Genomic DNA, 21,013 nt, shown 5'->3' with positions numbered 1-21,013 from the left:
ACTGCTGACCATTTATAATATGTACTTCCTTTTCTTTTTCTCTTTTTTTCACTTTTCTTTTTTTTTTTTTTTTTTTTTGGTTTTAAAAAGAACCACGCAATCAACAATTTGCATGTCAATTTCTGTCCATAATCTCTGACTACTTCCTTAGGCTAGATCCCTAAAAATGCAATTAGTGGGTCAAGGGGTATATCGGCGATGCTTACTCTGTCCTAAGATGAAAATGTGTAAGTATCTACCAAGCTCTTTTATCCATCTAGGCACTGAAGGCTCTGGCAGGGAAATGTAATCCCACAGAGCAGTATTCTAGTACCTCTCTTTCTGGGAAGGTCACCTTCAGCTACACGTTCAGCTTGGAGGGGAAAACGCGAGGGTATGTTAGGGAGAGAAATCCGATCTGGTAAGTCGTGCCAGGAAGAGCCACCCTCACAGTAACAGAAGACTGATGCAGCCAGACTGTGTTCGGCCAAAGGGTGCCGGCCGCACTGTCTTTTGTGTCCTAGCCATGCCCAGCGGAGCCTCGGCCTTTCCAAATGGCTGGTTTGGCAACCAGCCTCAGCGCCTTTAAGTTGCTCTTGTCTAGAAGCCTCTTTAATTTTTTTTTTTTATCATATCTGATTTTGGTAAACCTAGGCTCCCCTAAATAGGACTTCTTAGCAACCATCAGGAAAGGCTTCCTGTACGTAGACCCACTTGGGCTCCTCTCTGTGGTGACTGTCCTTCCTGGGGCCGTCTGTATTTGCCTCAATTTATCCATACAGTGTTGGTAGGAGTACAAAAACAAAACAAAACAAAAACAACCAACCAAAAGAAGCCCACTACTGTCAGAAGGGAAGGTTTAAGAGAAGAGTAAAATTTCATGTTGGAACCTCAAATGGTCTTTTCTATTCCAAGAGCTTCCAGTATGCCATGGTACTGGGGCACTGGCAACTCCCCTGTTTTCATAAACCCTTCCTGCAGCAAGAGGCAGAGGTTAGGGCGAGTTTCCTATGTGCCACCATCAGTGAGGGCCAGCACAGACAGGACCCTGATCTGCTCAAGGACACCCAGCCAGGCGATGCAAAACAGGGCCCAACAGGTCAGGCACCACGTTGCCAAGTAGATGCCATCATTCTACTTTCGTTCATCTTCACCGACCACGTGCTGAGGAGAGGGACTCAGGCAGGGAAAGGTTAGACTAAGTGTCACTTGATGCTTGCATTCTTACCTGTGCGAAGAGAACTACCAGGCTATGGTTGTCAGGGAACTCAAGGTGCTTGGAGTAAAAGTGATGGAGAGCAGCAATGTCACTCTGAATCAAACCTTTCTTCTCATTGTCTAATTTATCCAGATCTGTGGATAAACCATCATTCAGCTGGTAGAAAACTCTGGATTTCTAGCTATATCCTTTTATTGGGATCACGTTCAAGTGTGTTAAACTCTGGAGTCTAGCTATATCCTGTAAATGGCATGAAGTGGAAGAAAAAACTACGTGGAGCCCCAGGAAATATACCTCCTCCTCATTTGGTCTAACGGATAAACCCTAGGGCAAGAAAAGCGTGCCATTTCTTTCTTCTCTTCCTCTGACAACTGGAAGTCACTCAGGACAGGGAATTTCAACTGACCATTAGCAACAAGGTCAGGAATGAGTGGCGATGACCGATAACTAGCTTGGCCAAGTCAAGGGCCCCCCGATTGGCCCTGGAGTCTATGTCATGATCGAGAAAGTGGACAGCCCCTGATTTAATGCCTTTCCGTAAGGACATCAGCTGTTTACAGGACTGCAATTCAGCAAAGATCCAAAAAATACTCAGCATGCCAGGAGAGCCAGCAGGAGATAGAGTAATGTAACAATTCATCCTGTAAGTTCCTGCTTCCCCTTAATTATTTCCTAGCAGGTCCTGGCAACTCAGAAAAAAAAAAAAGTTATATTCATTTTTCAAAACAGCACACAAGTCAAAATAAAAACTGGTAATTGTGAAATCCCCACCACCACTAAGAATCCGGCTTCCCCACCACCACTAAGAATCCAGCTATCTCTTCCTTTCCTCAATCCCGTCTAATTCACAGATAATGTGTGGGTAAGATAACTCCTCAGCCAGTCACAGGGAGACTTACGTGATTCAAACTCCTTCACGGCTAACAATTTCTCTGAAGGTGTTCTCTCTGGGTGGATTTTCTAGTAATTGGGGAAGAAATCACACAGACAGATTTCAACACCTAGTGCAAAAAACAGTGCTTTCACTTGTACATCAACATGAAGAAAAAGGCAATAGTTCTGAACGAAGTAAAGAGCGCCAGCCAAGGAGTCTGCCATTTGGGCTCTGAGAGCTTTTGCCTAACATCCAAATCCAAAGGACTCTTTTGAAAAGCTTTTAAAAGCACCTGCCACGTTCCTAACACCCTGATAATGCTATGCACACAGTAGGCTCAAAAATGCTTGTTATGGGAAAGAACGGTGGCTAGAAAACAACTTTTTAGGTCCCTGACTTAAAAGGACCGAGTCTACAGATGAACCATCCCATTTATTATTTCTCCTTCTAAAAAGGAACAAAATCAAACCCCCATCCATTTTACACTTTCTTTAAGCATAAGCTAAAATGATCTCAAATTCCAGGTTTTAAAAAGAACACTTTCGGTTGTATCCGTGAGCCCAGATTCACTTGAAACGTGTTGCCGGCTTTGTTCTAGACACCCCAAGAGGAGCTGACAATAGTAAACCCGCCAGGCTTTGAGAACATGAATAAACCTGGTGTTGACAAGAGTTCAAACGCAGAGCTCAAGAGCTGGCCCAAGGCCGTGTCTTTGTAATCAGGCTATTCAACTTGGGTATACAGGTGGTCCAGCCGGGCGCTCTCACCTCCCTAGTTAGCATGCTACGCTTCCCCTTGGTAGTTGGGTAGCCTGTCTCCCCGAATCCTTTGCAAGTGACTAGAATACAAATGGTCTGGTTTTTTAATCATCAAGTCCTATAGGGATGAAAAGATGGCCAGGTAACTTTTCATTTAATAGACTATTAGTCATAGTAGTAATTATAATAAAAGTTGAATGAAACTGGTATAAACTCATCATAGCTTTCAGACTACCCTCCTGGTGCCAAAACATTTCAATAGTTCTTTTTTAGAGTGGAAATCTTCCCATTCACAGGATCCATTTCTATAAGATTAGTAAGTCATTTTGCCTGGGAAAACTTCATTCAGAAAGGGCACCGGCTCCTTCTGAATTCTTAACCACCACACTTTCAGTAACGTCAGGCGGTGGGGCTGGGGGGGAACCAGCAGACTGGTCACCCAATCCTCCCAAGATGCTTACCGATCAAATCGGATGGCTTCCTTACCCTGACACCTCACCCAGTCACACCGTTTTCTTTCTCCTCCCCTTTCCTTCCGACCAAGTACTTGGCATATATTTAAAGAGGACACTTAGTAAGGACCCAAAAGTTAACCTCCTCCAGCAAAAAAGCATTCTGATTTTTCGGTCTCACTCGACAGGCCAGCCTTGATGCCTGTGGTTACCCTGAGCCAGCGAAGGCGCATGTCTGCAAGCACCTGACCCAGGCTGAACATAACAGAAGCGTGACTTCAGAGGTCAGAAATGTCCTCCTGTCTACGATGCCGAGGAGCCTGACTTGGTCTGGGGACAGATATGAGCTGGTGAGGATCACATTTGGTTTCGATGAAGGAAAAACCGAAGTTTTAAATGGAGGGAGGTGGGGTGGGGGAAGACAGAAAGAAGAGGCAGATGAAATTTCAGCTTAAAAGAGTTACAGTACAGAGGCCCTGCCCCCAGCTTGTCACTAGCTCCGTGGACATACACCTTCTAAGCTCCGTGCGGCCCATTTCATCGTGTCACAAGGACAAGTCCTACGGCATTTCCCGCCCCTCCTGTCAAGATCGGGCGTCTTATTTACATGCAATCAATAAGGCCTGAGCAAACTGGGGGTCAGGACCACCAGCCCCGGCTTCATCTTTGGAGGAAACCGTTGATGGCTGTCTTCATCCCCACCCTCCTCCCCTCTCCCCTTGCCTCGATGTCTACGTTTCCGCTCCTTTTCTTTCTCCTCTCCTTGCACATGCCACGCTGGCTGTCCAAGGCAGGGCGAATAACGAGAAGGAGAGGAGCAGGACCCAGCACAGGACAGGGGCGGAGGGCGGGGGGAGCAGAGTGCACTCTGTGTCTGGGGAAAGACGGGAACGGTGCAAAGCTTCGAAGGCCGGTCTGCTTCCCTAGGACGCTCTGATTATTGTCAGTCAGGTTTTCACGCCCTGAAAGGCCGTATTTTTCTATGTAAACCTGTCTCATAAAAAGCTCAGAATTTAGTAACTGTGGCTACGTTCCTGGCCTGGGGTAAGTGACATCCTAGCTGCACAGGTCAAACAAACCAGCTCACACGTGCAGCATTGTTCCCAACCCCATCCATATGGATGTGACTGGAAATGGGGTCCCAGGACACTTAACGAGAGATGATCACCATGGGTCACTCACTCATCTTTCTGACCTTTAAGAAAAATAAAAATAAAACACACTTGAACATGATCCCAATTCCTCACCTGTTTGGCCAGAATCCGTGCAGTTAGCCTTACAGTCTCTGAGGGATTCCAGTTTTCCCCCAAAACAACCATGGGAGAACATTCCAGCTTGTGCATGGGCCAATCTTCTCTCTGGGAAAGTGAAAAAACAATTATTACACACACACACACACACACACACACACACGTACTGCAATAAAGTTCGAGAAGAGAGGATGCAATAAGTCCTACTAAGGTCAAGTGAAATATGTTTCCTTTTGGAAAACACGATGATGCTCACAAAAGCTAGAGATGAAAACATCCTTTAAGATAGTTGTGGCTATATAACCTTGACTCAGGCCTGGCCAAGGTTGTTGGCAAGAGAAAATCTGCTTTGTGTTGTTCCCTCAAGCATCTGGTGCCCCTCATCATTCCAAACAACACACACACCTTTCCATTATCTGTGGTCGCTGTCAAGTCACAGGGGCGAGTGACTTTGGCATTAGCCATTGGTTTGGCTCTGCTACCTACGGTTCTGTTCTGGCTCTGTTCTCACTTCAGAGCAAATAACCAAGAAGTGACACACACAGCACCTAGTCTGTGTGTGTCTACACAGACACAGCACAGCACCCTTTTACAGGTGATAAAAACAAAACACAAATGAGGGCTTTGTCAAGGGCCCTCTAAGAGTCTGGCCAGGGCAACTCTTGGGAATATTTAGGAACACAGACTTCCTGTAGAGTCATTTGATAAAAGAGGAAAACTGTGCTCCTTTCTATCACTTGTCTTGAAGCTTTCTGCCCCAGGTTGGGGGGTAAAGGGCGTGTGCTCACTCCTGGAAGGGTGGAGATGCCCCCTTCGAGAGGGGAAGGCTGAGGAAGTAGGAGGACATGGGTGCCGTGGAGGAAGGCTCTGAGCACTGGGCATAAAGAATGATGCCGGCGTCAGTGACAGGGTTACTGTGGGGTGACTGGGAACTGCCTGGACCACACGAGCTCCAATAAAAGCCCACCGCGGTGGCGTGATGGGGCTGAGAGGCTGTGGGAGAGGACTCAGTGGGAGTCTGCAGACACTCTTTGTCGCAACGGAACTGGGTATCGTCGTGTTCTCCCCTCCGCCTTTCCTGCCTCAGAAAATGGCAAGTCTGATGGTTCAGGTGCTCAGGCCAGAACCCTGGAGTCCTCCTGGCTGCCTCTCTTCTCTCCCTCCCACTCCACATTCATCTCCCTGGCAAATCCATCCTGTCTGCCTGCAGAATACAGCTAGCCTTTGATTAATTCTTGCCTCACCCCCACCCCCACCTTTCTACTGGGTGTGCAGACCCGACACCTCGCCCCGTGGCTACCTGGACACCTGCTTCTGCCTCCAGAGAGCAGCCAGAGTAATTGATTCTGCAAAGCACAACTCAGATCCTGCCTTTTCTCAGCTTAGCACCTTCTAATGACTTCTCACCTCAGAGCGAAAGGCCAAGACTTAAAGATGACCCGTGAGGCTACACGTGGTAGGAGCCCCCCCTCCCCCGCTTCCATTACTCTGAGCTCATCACCACCACCACGCTCCCTCACCTCACTCCATGCTGGCCACCACGTCTCCTTGCTGCTCCTTGAACAGACCACGCTTGCTCCTGCCAGGAGATCTTTGGCACTTGCAGTATTTCCTGGCTAGACGCCTCTTCCCCTAGACATCCACCTTGCTCCCTCCCTCCTCCGCGTCTCTGCTCCGATGCCCCTTTTCAAGGTACCTGCCACGAATACTCTGTCAAGACCAGCACTCTCCCCAACACTCTCCCTTTCCTTGCTTTTATGTTTCTTCTTAGTACCTCTCACCACCTGACATATTACACACTGATTAGTTGTTTGGTTTACTATGTCTCCCTCCCGCTCCCACTAAAATAAAGGACCTTATTAGTCTGTTTTGTGTACGCCTGTTACCCCAGAACCTAGAACAGTGCCTGGTGTTTACTAGGCGCTCAATAAAGTTGCTGAATGAATGAAGATGTCTCCCTCCCCTCCCCCATGCCAAATACAGGAAAGACACGATGTCACAATGATTTAAGGCAGCCCGTGGCACAGACCCTTGGCTCAAGTTCTGTGCCAAGATGTTCTGCAGAGTTAAATAACACCATGCCAAATATAACTAAGAACAGGGGGAGAAAGAAATGACAAGATATGCACAAGGGAGAAGAGGATCTGTTTTTAGCCAAAGCCTAAAATGAGAGCACGGTGATGAGGCAATGTGGTAGGAACAGGTGGGTCTAGCTCCCAGCCGACAAAACAGCTCCCTCCCCAAATGCAAGGCAAAAAGGGAAACTCAAAGAGGGCTTCAAACCTGGCCTTGGGATATCCAAGGGGCGTGAGCACCACCAGCTGGGGCAGATGGATAACTGGCAACTAGGAACACACACGTGTCCACTATGACCCCAGGAACGCTAATACAAGGTCTCCGCAGGGCCTTGAAGATGTTAGTTTTCTGAACTGTAGGTGGTGTCTTTCGGTGTTTAACAATGAGCTCCTGGGAGAAATAAGTTTAATACTAACATTTCTTAATATGACTTACATATTATTAATAGAATTAATGTCAAATTAATGTGAATAAAAAGTAACATACAATGTAGACACGTATTGATGTTAATGTCTTCAAAGGGAAGGGAACCTAACTACAGGGCACGGTCTGGAGGCGAGCAGAGTGCTGTGAAGTAAGAGGACACTGGTTTGGGGCTCGGGGAGACCTGCATTCTCACCCCCCGCTCTTCAGCGAAGCAGCTATGTGACACCAGGCAAGCCTCTTAATCCCTCTGCATCCATACCCTTGGCTGTAAATAACATGATCCCTAAGTTATTTAGCAGGTCCAGAATTCTGAGTCTATGATTTTATGCTTTCCAACAGTGATAATCAGACACAAAAGCTTGAAGACTACCAACAAATATAGGACCTTCAAATGGGATAATTAGGCATTCATGCAACCCACCACAAAGGGTCATTGTGGGGATCCAGCAAATAAGCTAACCCACAAGAAGCATTCAGACCAGCGCCTGGCACACACTGCGCTCTCAACAAACGCTGGTAATTGTTCATTTACTGGTTCTTTCATTCATCCAATAAGCCCTCGACTGGCCGTAGAGGCAGAGGTGGGAGATGGAGTCTTTGACTTCAGGTAGTTTACGACTATATCCGAACACAAGGTAAAAGTAAGAGCACCTCGAATGTGATACAGCCCCACACAGAGCAGTTAAATCAGAGAGCTGGGTAAATCCAAGGATGCGCAGAATCATGTAAGTTTCATCAAGGGAAATTTACTAGGTAATAAGAAGTTTTCACTTTCTGTCAGAAGGTGGAAATGACAGAGATGTGCCACAATGTCACTACTCGGTTTTAATTCTTTTTTTTTTTTTTCGGTTTTAATTCTTAAAAAAAAAAAAGCTGTGGGGGGGAGAAGAACATCTAGTAGAAATGTCAGATAGGTTCTGAGCATATCCTGATATAATCTGCCCCTAGGTTCTGAGCATATCCTGATATAATCTGCCCCAATTTTGCCCATAAGAAATTATAAACAATCAGATTGGACAAAATTGAAACAAAAAATTAAGCTAAGCTGATGGATAGGAATAAGTCTTATCAATTAACAGTGCTTTATTTGTGTTTTGTTTTGTTTTTTAGTACTGGCAGTTTCACTGTACACAGAATGATTTTGCAACCCTTTATGCTTTTAAAAAGACATTTTTGCCCGTTTTTCCAAAACTTTCTCTACTAGTTTTCTTCAAAATTCAAGCTCTTCCTCCTTGCCTGATTGCAATCTTTATAAAATTTTATGCAAACTCAAATGGATCCCATTTCCCAGGAAAGTAATATACAAATAAATGCACAGGAAGGATTCAGAAAGACACATGCCAAAGTGTTACTAGTGATTTTCTCTGGAAGGATAAAATTATGAAGTATGGCTACTCTTTCTGTTCTTCTTTCAGTCTTTACTTTCTGATTTTTCTATATTGAGCACAGATTATTCGTGAAATAAATCTGAACAATTCACTGTCATAAAAGTAAGATAGGGGGCTTCCCTGGTGGTGCAGTGGTTGGGAGTCCGCCTGCCGATGCAGGGGACACGGGTTTGTGCCCCAGTCCAGGAAGATCCCACATGCCGTGGAGCGGCTGGGCCCGTGAGCCATGGCCGCTGAGCCTGCGCGTCCGGAGCCTGTGCTCCGCAGCGGGAGAGGCCACGACAGTGAGAGGCCCGCGTACCGCCAAAAAAATAAAAAAAAAAATAAAAAAAATAAAAAAAATAAAAGTAAGATAGGGAATATTTTGGTACACTTTTTAAACTTCTAGTTCATTTTCAGCCAATGCAGTAACAGCTCTGCATGACTTTCCTTTTTGCGTATGGACAAAAATGCTTAAAGATGCGTAAAGAGCGTTGCAAAATTGTTTCATGGTACACCGGCACTTCCAACACTGTAAGAAAACAGTGCTTGTTATGTCATCCAGTTTTCTGCTGAGCAAGCGATATATTGCTTCCCTGCGTAAGAAGACCGGATTCTTATTGTGACGTCGCCTTTTCTAACTCTCGTATTTGGTGTTTCTCTCGTTCTAATGGGGCTTTCAATCTACACCATGTCTACTTGTACACACGCATACGTGGTTTCCTGAAATGTGGAGCAGCACGCGTAGGTGATTTCTTAAAATGTGGAATAGTAAGAAAATGTCAGGCTTGCTGCTCTCTACTACCATTCTCTGCGAGAGGAAGAATGAAGAGGGAATCAGGGGCTTAGTGACCATCTCACACCAAGACGACAGACACTGCTGAGCCCCCATCACAAGGACATCTGCTTTGTTTTCTCTTCCCATAAAAGAGTGATTGGGATGCACTCATTCATTCCTACACGCTTTTTCCTACTGGTGATATTAACCATTTAGAAAAAAGAGTGGCTCTGTTGAAGATGGTTCCTGTGTCTGGGTTAAGAGGACAAAGCGAATTTAACCAGGACTAAAACTATGACTCTGGCCCCACTCACTCATCACCCAAACAACGACAGGGTCATGGGAGCACTTCTTGGACACTTTCTACACTTCAGTTACTTTCTAATCGATGATAAAAGTCAAGAATGTTCACGAATCTTTGATCACAAGCTCCTCACACGTGCTTTTTAAAATCTCCATTGGGATATGCCCCTTCCTACTTTCAAAAGCACACTCATAATCCTATCACCTCTATTTACAAAACACAAATCGTTTTCTTCTATTTGTCAAAGTTAAGAAATAATACCCTAGAAAGTTCTACTCCACAACTCCTCTATGTAATAACTTTCTAAAACTATTCTCTTCAACGTGTCAGAGTACGACTTAATGAAAAAGTCTTAAGTGAGTGAATAACACACTTAGCTTTCCAGGCATATTTATAAAAATAAATATAGTTCATTAAAACACACAGGTTACAAACCAAGCCTAACTAAAAAGAAATTCCTGTTTCTTTTGTATTTCCTCCCATTACCCTTTCATGCATCGTCAATTAAAATCTTTCCTCTGGCAGGATCCCACTGAGGCAAGTGAATGAAGAGGAAAGGAAATGGGGCAAGACAGGGCCAAACTGCATACAACAAAGCAGGATCCTAAAGCCCTGCAATTAGAGAGGAGGGCCCGGGGAGAGCAAACACAGTGCTGAGGGTCTCCTAAGATGCTGCGTTTGTGGAAGGATGTGTGCCTTACACTGTTGGAGAGGTTTCTGGAAAGACAACACTACTGGAAGGGGTCTTCCCTTTCACCTCAATGAAAGGCCACTTCTCAGTCTTTGACACATTCCCACGGTGCCTCTTCTCCTGGAGGGTCCGCAGAACCCCCAAGCACAGTGTTGGAAAGCAGTGAAAAGCCCTCCCCAGGCAGCCTGCACAGTCTGGTCTCGGTTCTGCTGCTGTGTCGCCTTGGGTGGGTCACCCAACCAGTGTGGACATAGTTTTCTTATCTACTGATAACCTCCTTTCCAACCCCATCATCTGATGTGTGGTACCGACCCCCTGGTGACTCCAGGTGGGTGGGGTCTGCCTTTGAAGAATGCCCAGTGAATGACCAGCAGCTGAGGGCCATGCTTTCTTAGGCGGAGAATCACTCATTTACCTTCTTCATTGCTGCTCTTGTTCTGTACCACTTGTAGCAGAGTCCCCACTTTGATCCTATCCAAGCAGTCCCTTGGACAGAACCCTGAATACATTTTTATCTGGAGCAAATGCCCCAGATTCCTCCCTAATGATTTTATGGATGAAGCCCTTATACAGCCATTTATTTCTAGGTGCTTACTTTGATTAAACCTTTATGACCATTCTATCTCATTGTAATACAGTGTCCTGCACTTACTCAGTTCTTCAGTACCGTAGGATAGAACACCTTAATGACTATTAGCCTCTTCCTTCCACATCAGGAGACAGATGAAACAAAAACGAAACTTACAGGTCAAATCCAGCCTCACCTCTAGAAAACGAGTGGCTCTGGGAGCTGTGTTATCACTTGTCCTCTAGGAGGCTACTTCTGTCACGAGAGATACTTCACAGAGCACAGGAAAACTGAATTGCAGAAGTGCTCTCCAGGACTCATGATGTCCTAGCCCCGAACCTGGGCGACACACAGGGAAGACTGCACATCACGATGCTGGACACAGCAAGCTGTCTTGGCCCAGACCTTCAATGTGACTTACAGTCACAGCACTGTATCCCCCCACATCCTGGGATTCCTTGCTACAAGCAATCGCATTATGCTTTAACCTGTACAATCTGTCTATAGGAGGAGAATGTACAGACTTCAAGCTGCTTGCTGTAAAGTAATAAAGAGGCATTCTGGGGGGCTTCCCTGGTGGTCCAGTGGTTAAGACTCCTCGCTTCCACTGCAGGGGTCACGGGTTCGATCCCTGCTGGGGGAACCAAGATCCCGCATGCCACGCTGCACGGCCAAAAAATTAAAAGAAGAGAAGAAAACCTTCTTTAAAAAAAAAAAAGAAGAAAAGAAAAAAGAGGCATTCTGGTTAAAATGGGTTGATGAACTCGATCACTGTGAACCTTCCAAGCAGGGCACCTATTACTGTGAGTGTGCAAATCTAGGTCCTAAAGGCAGGGGGAACACAATGGCCACCTCAAGACCCCAACCTGGACCACGATGATTCATCAAAATAATGCCACCTGGTGAGGCCTAATGGAAGACAGCTCAGCGGCCCGCTCAGGAGACCCCGAGGTAGCTCAGCATCTCACAGATTCTCATATTTTATATTAATGCAGAGTTTACAGTTCATCAGAGAAGTTAACAAGCATTTTGTAACAAGCATTACTCATACAATGTACACCATTAGGGATCTCAAGTTCTTAGAAACCATCCATTCTCTTAGGTGAAAAAAACAAGCCCCTCAGGTCGGGGGAAGAGACAGTCAGGGAGTTTGGGATCGACATGTGCACACTGCTATATTTAAGATGGATAACCAACAAGGACCTGCTGTGTAGCACGGAGAACTCTGCTCAATGTTATGTGGCAGCCTGGATGGGGGGAGAGTTCAGGGAAGATTGGATACATGTGTATGTGTGGCTGAGTCGCTTTGCTGTGCACCTGAAACTATCACAACATGGTAAATCAGCTATACGCCAAGATAAAATAAAAAGTTAAAAAAGAAAAAAAAAAGTCCCTTAAATCTAACATGTGCTGTATACGTTATTCTCTGCATACAGCTAAGCTTCAGTCCAGCCTGAGTTACTGTAATATTATTACTTATAAGCCCTCACGCCTGCACACAGCATTACAGTTTACATAGAACTTTCATATCTGTCAAATCATTTGGTCCTTACAATTTATCAAGATAGGGGCCACTGTCCTCATTTACATTTAAAGAAACAGAGACTCTGAGATGTCCTTTGTCCTGTGTCCTATGAAGTTCCTAGAGCTAGTCATTTGCAGAGCTGGGACCATGTCCTCCTAGTCTTCTGTGTTTCAATAGTCTGAACTGTCTGTGAGTTACTAGCTTGCTTCTTTAAAGAACCAGAATGTCATGAGTTATTTCTTCTAGAAGTGTTTAACTTAAATATAGAAACAGCTAACTTATCAGGCCTGGAACCAAATCATGTCATTCCAGGGCTCACTGATCTCTCCAATGTTGCAGCAATCTAACCACAGAATTCTCTGTGTACGATCAGTAGGGGCCAAGTATGATCTCTCCTCTTCAAAAGAAGCCACACTCCCTAAAAACTCAACGACAAACCCATCTATATTCTCACTGCCCCACAGGCTGACAGCCTCTGGAAGTCCACAGGGAGAGGGACCGTGTACGTGGCCTTCAGAACCAAGGCTGACCTTCCCAAGCCAGTGACTCAGCCTGTGTTTCATTCCCGCCAGGGCCCCTGTGACAGGAGCTCTACGGTTAGATGACACTGACATGCTAGACATCGGAGCTTAGCAACCTCTCCCACTGCCAAATAACGCTCTTTGGAGACTTTCAGAGACCAGCTGCACAGGGAGAAGAGAGAGAGAAAAAAAATGAAATCGTGGGTAATGAGGCAGACCAGGGAGGGGGAGGGGACAGATGGGAATGACACCAAGTATGGGAAGAACAACAACAAAAAGAGGTACAGATACGTTGAAAATCCTCCCTGTCATATAGAGCCATTGTTTAATGGCATCGACATTTCCCAAGGAGTATCAGCAGGTTTCCATTAAAAAAATAGTTTGGGGAGGGTATACTGAAGTCAAAGATCATATTCTCCCCAAATTCAAATTGCTGGAACATGGAACACTTTTTCTGTAAAATATCTATGAACATTTTGTATAACTATATAGTATATCAAGTAGAAAAGTTTGGAAGACACCACTCCTCGTCCCTCAAAGAATCTACCAGGAGCTCCTCCAAACTCCCCCTTGAGCTTCCCAGTCCCGTGTTCCGAGACTCCCTTGAGACGTATCCATCAAGCCAGATGGCCCATGGTCTACATGCAACCTGCCTCCTGAACCCACTCAGCACCGACTGCTGCCGAGGCACCGTCCCCAGGTCTCCAGGTCCAAGTTCAGAGCAGCTCGCCTCTGGCTGTACAAAGGCTGTGCCAGGGGCTCACCTAAGTCTAGCTGGAATCAGGCTGGGTTAGACCAGCCCAAGTGCAGCGTGTGGCCTGCTAGAGGGACATATACAAATACAGACCTGTGATAGTAAAGACTAAACAATTTTAAAGATAGCGTTTTAACATTTTTCACTGGTCATCTTTGCATGTTCCGTCTGTTGCTGGTAGTCTTGGGGGGCAGGCTGTCAACCTCAGTGATACACATGCCTGTATCCAACATGGCTCCCCTATTTCTGATCTTCTGTGTGGCCCCAAAACGCTACTGCTGGCTGCCCGTCATCACCGGCAGCACACAGGGGGACCCAGCCACTTCCTATGCCACAAGGAGGCTTTGTAGCTCTGGCTGCAGGAGGGCTCTGGGATGCCGTGACAAGGACGAGAAGGATGTTGGGTCCCGATCTTCCGAGGAAACAAGGCCCTCCCTGCCAGCTGGCCCAACACCTACCTGACACTCCACATTGCAGTAAAATGCCTGCTTGCATCTTCCACATTTGGACAATCCTTCTTTCCTTAAAAAACAGAAAGGGCACTGTAGTGTCGAGAGGCAGGGAAACGTGAAGTTGCACATTTCATCATGCAGTAGCAACAGCCATCTGGTCCGAAAGCACAGCCAAGAGTCACCTTACCTTGCTCTCCCACTGATAGGTGGCATTCTCCCAAAGGAGAGTTTGACCAGATTCAGCCCTTGAGTAGGAGTGAGTTAGTCAAAGAGGACACGCACCGACATATACCGACCCCCACGGCATGAAAGGCACTTTCCAAAGAGACGAATGACACACTCTCTGACTCATGAGCCTGGCCTGGGACACCACAGCTGTTAACATCACCTGCACTATCATTCAATAGTTTGGGGCAAGTCAAAGGCTCTTATGTCCTGATTTTCTCACCTGCTAGACAGGGACAGAAATAAACAAAGCCATCTTGGAAGTTTGCGTCTGTACAGATGGAGGATTGGGTCCACCCACACTGGTGAAAATGCACCGGGAGTGGCAACTTTTAGTATTTAGAGACACAAGTGATGCAGAAGATAGGATGGAGGGTGTCAGGAGCTCAAATGTTGTCTGGGAAGCTAAGTTTAAAAACAATGCAACCCAGCAAGTGGGAACATATTCCTGAATAAAATATTCCCAGATCTGATTGGTATACACATCCACCTTGTCGGTAACCTACTGAGCGATTCTTCTGCCTCGTCATAATTAGGTCAGTCCTCCCTGTTCATTGCCGTATTATTTATCTTCCTGCTTCCCACAGAGGACAGGGATATTGCTGTTTCCCAACTGTTAGGTGCTGGTATGTTTGCTGCGTTAGACAAGCCACAGTTTTTTCAAAAACTGTGAAGCCTCTAAGTTAAACCACATACGATAGAACTCTTAAAAATTTTTTTGAGGCGGGGAACCACCACGTGGTTAAATCAGAGCACTATCTGTAAAGCCCACTGTCTGATTCTCACCCACCACACTGAAGCCAGCTTTCTGACTTACAGAAATGCTGACACCGTGAAGAGCACTCTTGCTACTGTCAGGGGTGCCCCCTGCCCTGCAGCGGAGCCCCCTCACACCCATTCCTTCTGCAGCTTCCCCGGAGAGCTGATAGTTCATGATATACATATAATCACGCTGCAGAGTCCTCCTCTGCGTCTCATCAGCAAGTGGTAGTCACCACACTACTCCCACGGAATCGGGAAACTGTTCCAAAAATGCTACTGTTGGAACGAAACAGACTGCCTTGCAGTTTTCATGACAGCGCTTGGGTTCCAAGAAGCAGACTGAAGAATGTGTGGGGGGAAAATGCATCTTGTGGTTGAGGTATAAATAAATGTTCCAAGTTTGCACATCTCAGTGGTTCAAAAAGGAACCCACTGATTTGGTTGAGCATATTCTCCGGCCTGAAATACCCTCCGAGGAGATACACCTGGACGAGATGCACGGTCCCTGCTCTCCTGCATTTTATGCCAAGAGGAAAAGGACAGATGTGCGTGAAGACAGCCATGAAGTGAGTTGCGAGCAAGTGCTAAGTGACATGAACCGTGAAGGAATGCCAAAGGAATGGCAAGTACAGACAGGCAAAGCCAAGGAGGGAACTTTGAAAATTCTTTCCAAAAAGAAGTGCGTTTGGAAATGGACAATGGATGGGTAGGTGCTACCCATAACAATGTCCATCTGAAATAACCATGAGTTAAGGTTTGGTTTTGCAAGGGGGGAGGTCACAAAACCTCTCTGAGAATCTGAAGCTATTAACTCTCCCCAACAACCCACCTTCTCCCCAACCCCCGAAAAACAACAGCAAATTTTGTGAAATTTCAAAGGCTCACGAGTCACCTAAAGTCTATACATGGACTAGCTCTGAAACTAGAGTTAAGACCCCTTGATATAAAAGACTAGGAAATTATAATGTCTTTATTAGCTCTACACCATACAAAAAAACAAGGATACAGAGATCTTCCTGCACAGATGCCAGCAGTAAAGCTAATAGGAAAAACCAAGGTTTGTTTTCAGTTTCAAGGTAACATCCCAGAGACAGAAACAGCAATTGGGCTCTGGTGAGCTCGGGAAGAACTCCAGTGGGATTTCATCGACATGATAAATCTCCCAAAGGCCGGGTTTCATTCAGCCCAGCCAGTCACCAAGTCCACGGCCACAAACCATGAAGATCAGGCAGAAAGAGCTAACTTGTCAGGATTGGCGAGAGGTTACACAATTCCTACTGTCCACCCCAGTGGTTCCCAAGATGTGGTCTGTAGACTACTGGGGGCCCAGAGACCCTTTCAGGGAGTCCGTGAGGTGAAAACTATTTCCAGAATACTACTACTGCCTTTTCTGTCTTGACATCTGCGCTCTAGAAGGTGTAAGGTGCCTGGAGGGTAAAACCTGCGATGCTTTAGTACAAATCAAAGCAGCCGCGCCAAACTGTCCGGGTGGTCACTGTATTCCTCACTTCCACACGCTACAGCAAGGGGGGAAAGCCAGTATCACTTAAGAATGTCCCTAATGAAATCTAAAATATGACACAAATGAACTTACTTACGAAACAGACTCACAGACATAGAAAACAGACTTGTGGTTGCCAACAGGGGCAGAGGGGTGGGAGAGAAATGGATTGGGAGTTTGGGATGAGCAGATGCAAATTATTATATATAGAATGGATAAACAACAAGGTCCTACTGTATAGCACAGAGAACTATATTCAATATCCTGTGATAAACCATAACGGAAAAGAATATGAAAAAGAATGTATATAGGGCTTCCCTGGTGGTGCAGTGGTTGAGAGTCCCCCTGCCGATGCAGGGGACGCGGGTTCGTGCCCCGGTCCGGGAGGATCCCACGTGCTGCGGAGCGACTGGGCCCATGGGCCATGGCCGCTGAGCCTGCGCGTCCGGAGCCTGTGCTCCGCAACGGGAGAGGCCACAACAGTGAGAGGCCTGCGTACCGCAAAAAAAAAAAAAAAAAAAAAAAAGAATGTGTATATACATATATATATATATATATATATATATATGTGTGTGTATGTATCGGAATTACTGTTATACAGCAGAAATTAACACAACACTGTAAATCAACTATACTTGAATAAATTTTTTAAAAAAGAATGTCCCTAATGAAGCAGTAACAAATATTAACATCACTAAACCTCAACTCTTTGGTATGTGTTTTTTTTTGACATCCTGAGATGAAATGGGAAGAAGGCGGGAAGCATTTCTGCTCCTACTGAAGGATGAGGGCTGTGTCTCAAGGAAGAGCTCTTGGCCATCCCCGGAGCCATAAACTGAACTAGCCACTGTTTTCTTGAAATACCACTTTTACCTGAAAGAACAACTTTAGACAAACTGATTATTCAGACTTGTGTATCTGGCAGCTATATTATGGAAATGAATGAAGTGAGCCCATCACATCAAGGAAAATAACTAGCAATATTTGTTACCAATGATAAAATTTGGGCTTTTGAGCAAAAGTCAAAATTTCAGAACATACGTCTGTCGCCCTAGGCTTGACAGTCTCTCGTCTGATGAGACTGGTGGTGGTTTTCATAATTATGATTTTTTGATATGGTTTGATGAAATAAAGTTTTAGAAGGTCTGCATAATTTAGTGAACCAATGTTTTCCAAATGACCAGTGTATGATGTTTTAAAAATTACGCATGGGTAAAAGAGGCATTCAAAGTACAAGACAGACTAAGGGATTTTACGTATCAGAGTACATAAAATTCACAGGTGGCTTCAGGCTGCACATTACAACTAGTCTTTAAGACAAAATCACTTACTAAGTTCTAGTGTTGAATCAAAGAATATCTGCAATTAACTGAAAAGGTTATTAAAATACTCCTTCCCTTCCAATTACATATTTATTTGAGGCCAGATTTCCTTCGCACACTTCAACCAAAAGTACATAATTCTCCAGACTGAATTCAGAAGCATATCTGAGAATCCACTTGTTTTCTGGAAATCCAGACATTAAAGAGATTTGCAAAACTGTAAACCACCACTATTCTCATTAATTCTTTTGTTTTGGAAAACAGTCCTCATAAAAAAAAAAATGTTACATTAACAGTAACGGTTGCTGTCATTTTTAAATAAATAAAATAAAATAAAATAAAATAAAACGCTTTATTTTATTTTTAATTATTAATACAAATACGGTATTGATAAATACCAAGGTAAATAAAAAAAGCCCTTTGGAGTTCTCAATTTCTAAGGGTAGCGAGGGCTCTTAAGACCTCCGTTATACATATATACAATGGAATATTACTCAGCCATAAAGAGGAACGAAATTGGGTCATTTGTAGAGACATGGATGGACATAGAGACTATCATACAGAGTGAAGTAAGTCAGAAAGAGAAAAACAAATATCGTATATTAATGCATATATGTGGAATCTGAAATTGGTACAGACGATCTTATTTACAAAGCAGAAATACAGACACAGACTTAGAGAACAAAGATATGGATACCAAGGGGGAAGGGGGGTGGGATGAATTGGGAGATAGGGATTGACATACATATACTATTGAGACTATGTATAAAATAGATAACTAATGAGAACCTACTGTATAGCACAGGAATCTCTACTCAGTGCTCTGTGGTGACCTAAATGAGAAGGAAATCCAAAAAAGGGGGGATATATGTATACGTATAGCTGATTCACTTTGCTGTACAGTATAAACTAACAGAATGTTGTGAAGCAACTATACTCCAATAAAAAAAAGACCAAAAAGTTTGAAAACTGATCTCTTGCAATAATTCCATCAGCTGTGAAGAAGTTATTATTCCCGCTTTTCAAATGAAGATATTGAGGATCCTAGAGGTGAAATATCTAACCCAACACGGTCATTCAGAAGGTGGGTAGCAGAATCAGAATTCACACATCAAGGTACATACTATGTCTCCATCGTGCAAAAATATCCTTCCTTGAGTACTGTGACATGAAACAAAAATAATCTATGTGTCTGGATAACAGTAATAACAAAGTATAAATAGAGGCATTCTTTACTCTGGTCTGCATAATGTCCCAGCTCCAGTGGTATCCCATTAAGGCTACTTGGCTTCAAAGATGCAATGGGGAGAATCCAGGATCATTTCTGAAAATGAGATCTGGGGAGGGAGCATCCCCACAGAGGGTCTCTCAATCAACTGTTCCAGAGGAATCAATATCACTTGAAGCAGACTGGAATAAAATAAGGATTACTTTTGTATTCAGTCTGTGCAAAGAAGGTCCCTCTGTCTCATTCAGTGTGCTAAATCCAGGTGTTTCTCAGACACTGGGCCAGTCCAAGCAGGACTGTGTCCTCTGGGAACTGGGTGATAGAACACTGCAGCTCTCACAAACAACAGAAAAGCCCTGCCTGGCTCACAGGCAGATTTTACTGTATATATGCTTATGGAGTCATCTGCCTGGCTACATGGGAATTTTCTTAGCAAAGATTCTCCTGGGCCAAACGGCCTTCACAGTAGAAAAGGAGAGAAGCTAAGCCAATTGCGGAGAGTGAATAGCATAAGAATCTACTTTGATCTATTTGGTAATAGCAGTTCTCGATGAAGTGGGGTAGGGATGGGAGCTCTGTTTAAATTATCCTGATACGTGCTTCAGTTTTTCCCATAGCTTTTCATAGGGAGAGATGTACACGTTTCATAAGTCTAATGGTTGAAACCCAAACTAAAATTTGCTGAGCTGGAACGTGCACTGTGTATGTGTTTGAGAGAGAAAGAGAGAGCTCCTGTGAGAGTTTGACTATTGCTGACTGCAAAGTTTAGCCAGGGAGAAACTTCATATGGGAGATCCATTTTCACTGTAGCAATATACAGGCTTTTAGAATAAACTCTGGTCTTGCAGAAGACACAGCTGTAAATCTTTCATTTGCAATGTAACCTGATCTGAATTGGTCAGGAGGTTTGGGGAAAGACTGTAAAAACCAAGAAAAGAAAGCTGCCCTCAAAGAAATGATTAATAAAGGTCATTTGGAGGAATGAAGTGAAATAACTGAAAAGGAAGGGAACTAAAGGAAAGTTACTGGTGAAATCACACTCATAACCTCTCGGAGTGGCTCTCAACCTCGGCTGCATGGGCCCGTCTGGGGGTGGGGTTGGGTCTAGCAGTTCTCATCAGACTGATTTGTGTTGGGAGTTTTAGAGAACTACCCGGATCCAACGTGCTTCCAGAATGCAGAACCACTGGCCTAGGCCTATGGTCATCCATTTGGGTTGAGTGTTTCTGAGTGCTAAATTTGCCGAAGAAGAGTGCTGAAGCATTCTTCTCTGCAATGCAGACTTTACAATGTAACTCTTCTTAAAGAATGACTGGCACACACAGGATGTATTAGGTTGTTTAGCTACCTTGATGATGGTCAGAATCAAGTGGCAGACGCCGTATTTTCCAACTATGACAAGCAAATATTCTAGAAGCCAGGTGCAAATTTTAAAAAAGGAAGGCTCAGCTTTCTTTCCGCCTCCTCCTGATTCCCGCTTCACAATGCAGGATGAAAACGATGAGTTACTTTTCCTACTTCCCCATGTCAAGTCCTTTCTTCTTTCTGGTGCCGGAGGTGCTGTGCGATCTTGGGCAAATTAGTAATCCTTTCTGAACCTGTTTCCTCCACTGTAAAGATACCGTTTCTACCTCATAGGTTTGTTATGCAAATTAAATGAGAAAATAACCCGTGAAGCCTAGGACTACTAGACTTTTAATTAGCCTTCATTCTTTTGTGTGTGTGTGTTTTTTAAGTGATGTCAACTCCTGAAATATCTTCAGTACAATGTCACTCAGACTCATAGTTAGAGGATTTATGCTTCTAAAGCCTTTGTTTTACAGGCAAACATCTACCCTGCTGTGAATGGAAGGGCTCTTTGAACTTAAGAAATGGTTCTATCCACAAAGGGAGGAAAGAAATGTTACAGGAAAATGCAAGTATCTGATTATTAGCGACTGGGACAGAACTTAGAAGACACGCTCCTGTCATTTTCTACTGG

General features: G+C 44.6%; 1 protein-coding gene across 2 annotated transcripts in view; it reads right to left on the bottom strand.

Annotated features, from left to right (window-relative positions):
• SMYD2 (SET and MYND domain containing 2) overlaps window positions 1-21,013 on the bottom strand; it is a 50,864-nt gene that overhangs the window by 15,601 nt on the left and 14,250 nt on the right. The window contains exons 2-5 of one of the 2 annotated variants that reach the window (XM_019918371.3): window positions 14,001-14,064; window positions 4,530-4,640; window positions 2,098-2,158; window positions 1,208-1,332 (exon numbers count right to left, since the gene is read on the bottom strand). In XM_019918371.3, coding sequence (XP_019773930.1) covers window positions 1,208-1,332; window positions 2,098-2,158; window positions 4,530-4,640; window positions 14,001-14,064 — 361 coding nt within the window. Of the gene's footprint in view, window positions 1-1,207; window positions 1,333-2,097; window positions 2,159-4,529; window positions 4,641-10,938; window positions 11,082-14,000; window positions 14,065-21,013 lie in introns of those variants that run through there. The other variant, XM_019918372.3, reaches the window with a different exon arrangement.

The sequence above is a fragment of the Tursiops truncatus genome, chromosome 1, assembly GCF_011762595.2.
Source record: "Tursiops truncatus isolate mTurTru1 chromosome 1, mTurTru1.mat.Y, whole genome shotgun sequence".
NCBI lineage: Eukaryota > Metazoa > Chordata > Mammalia > Artiodactyla > Delphinidae > Tursiops > Tursiops truncatus.
This window is presented reverse-complemented; position numbering and strand designations above follow the sequence as displayed.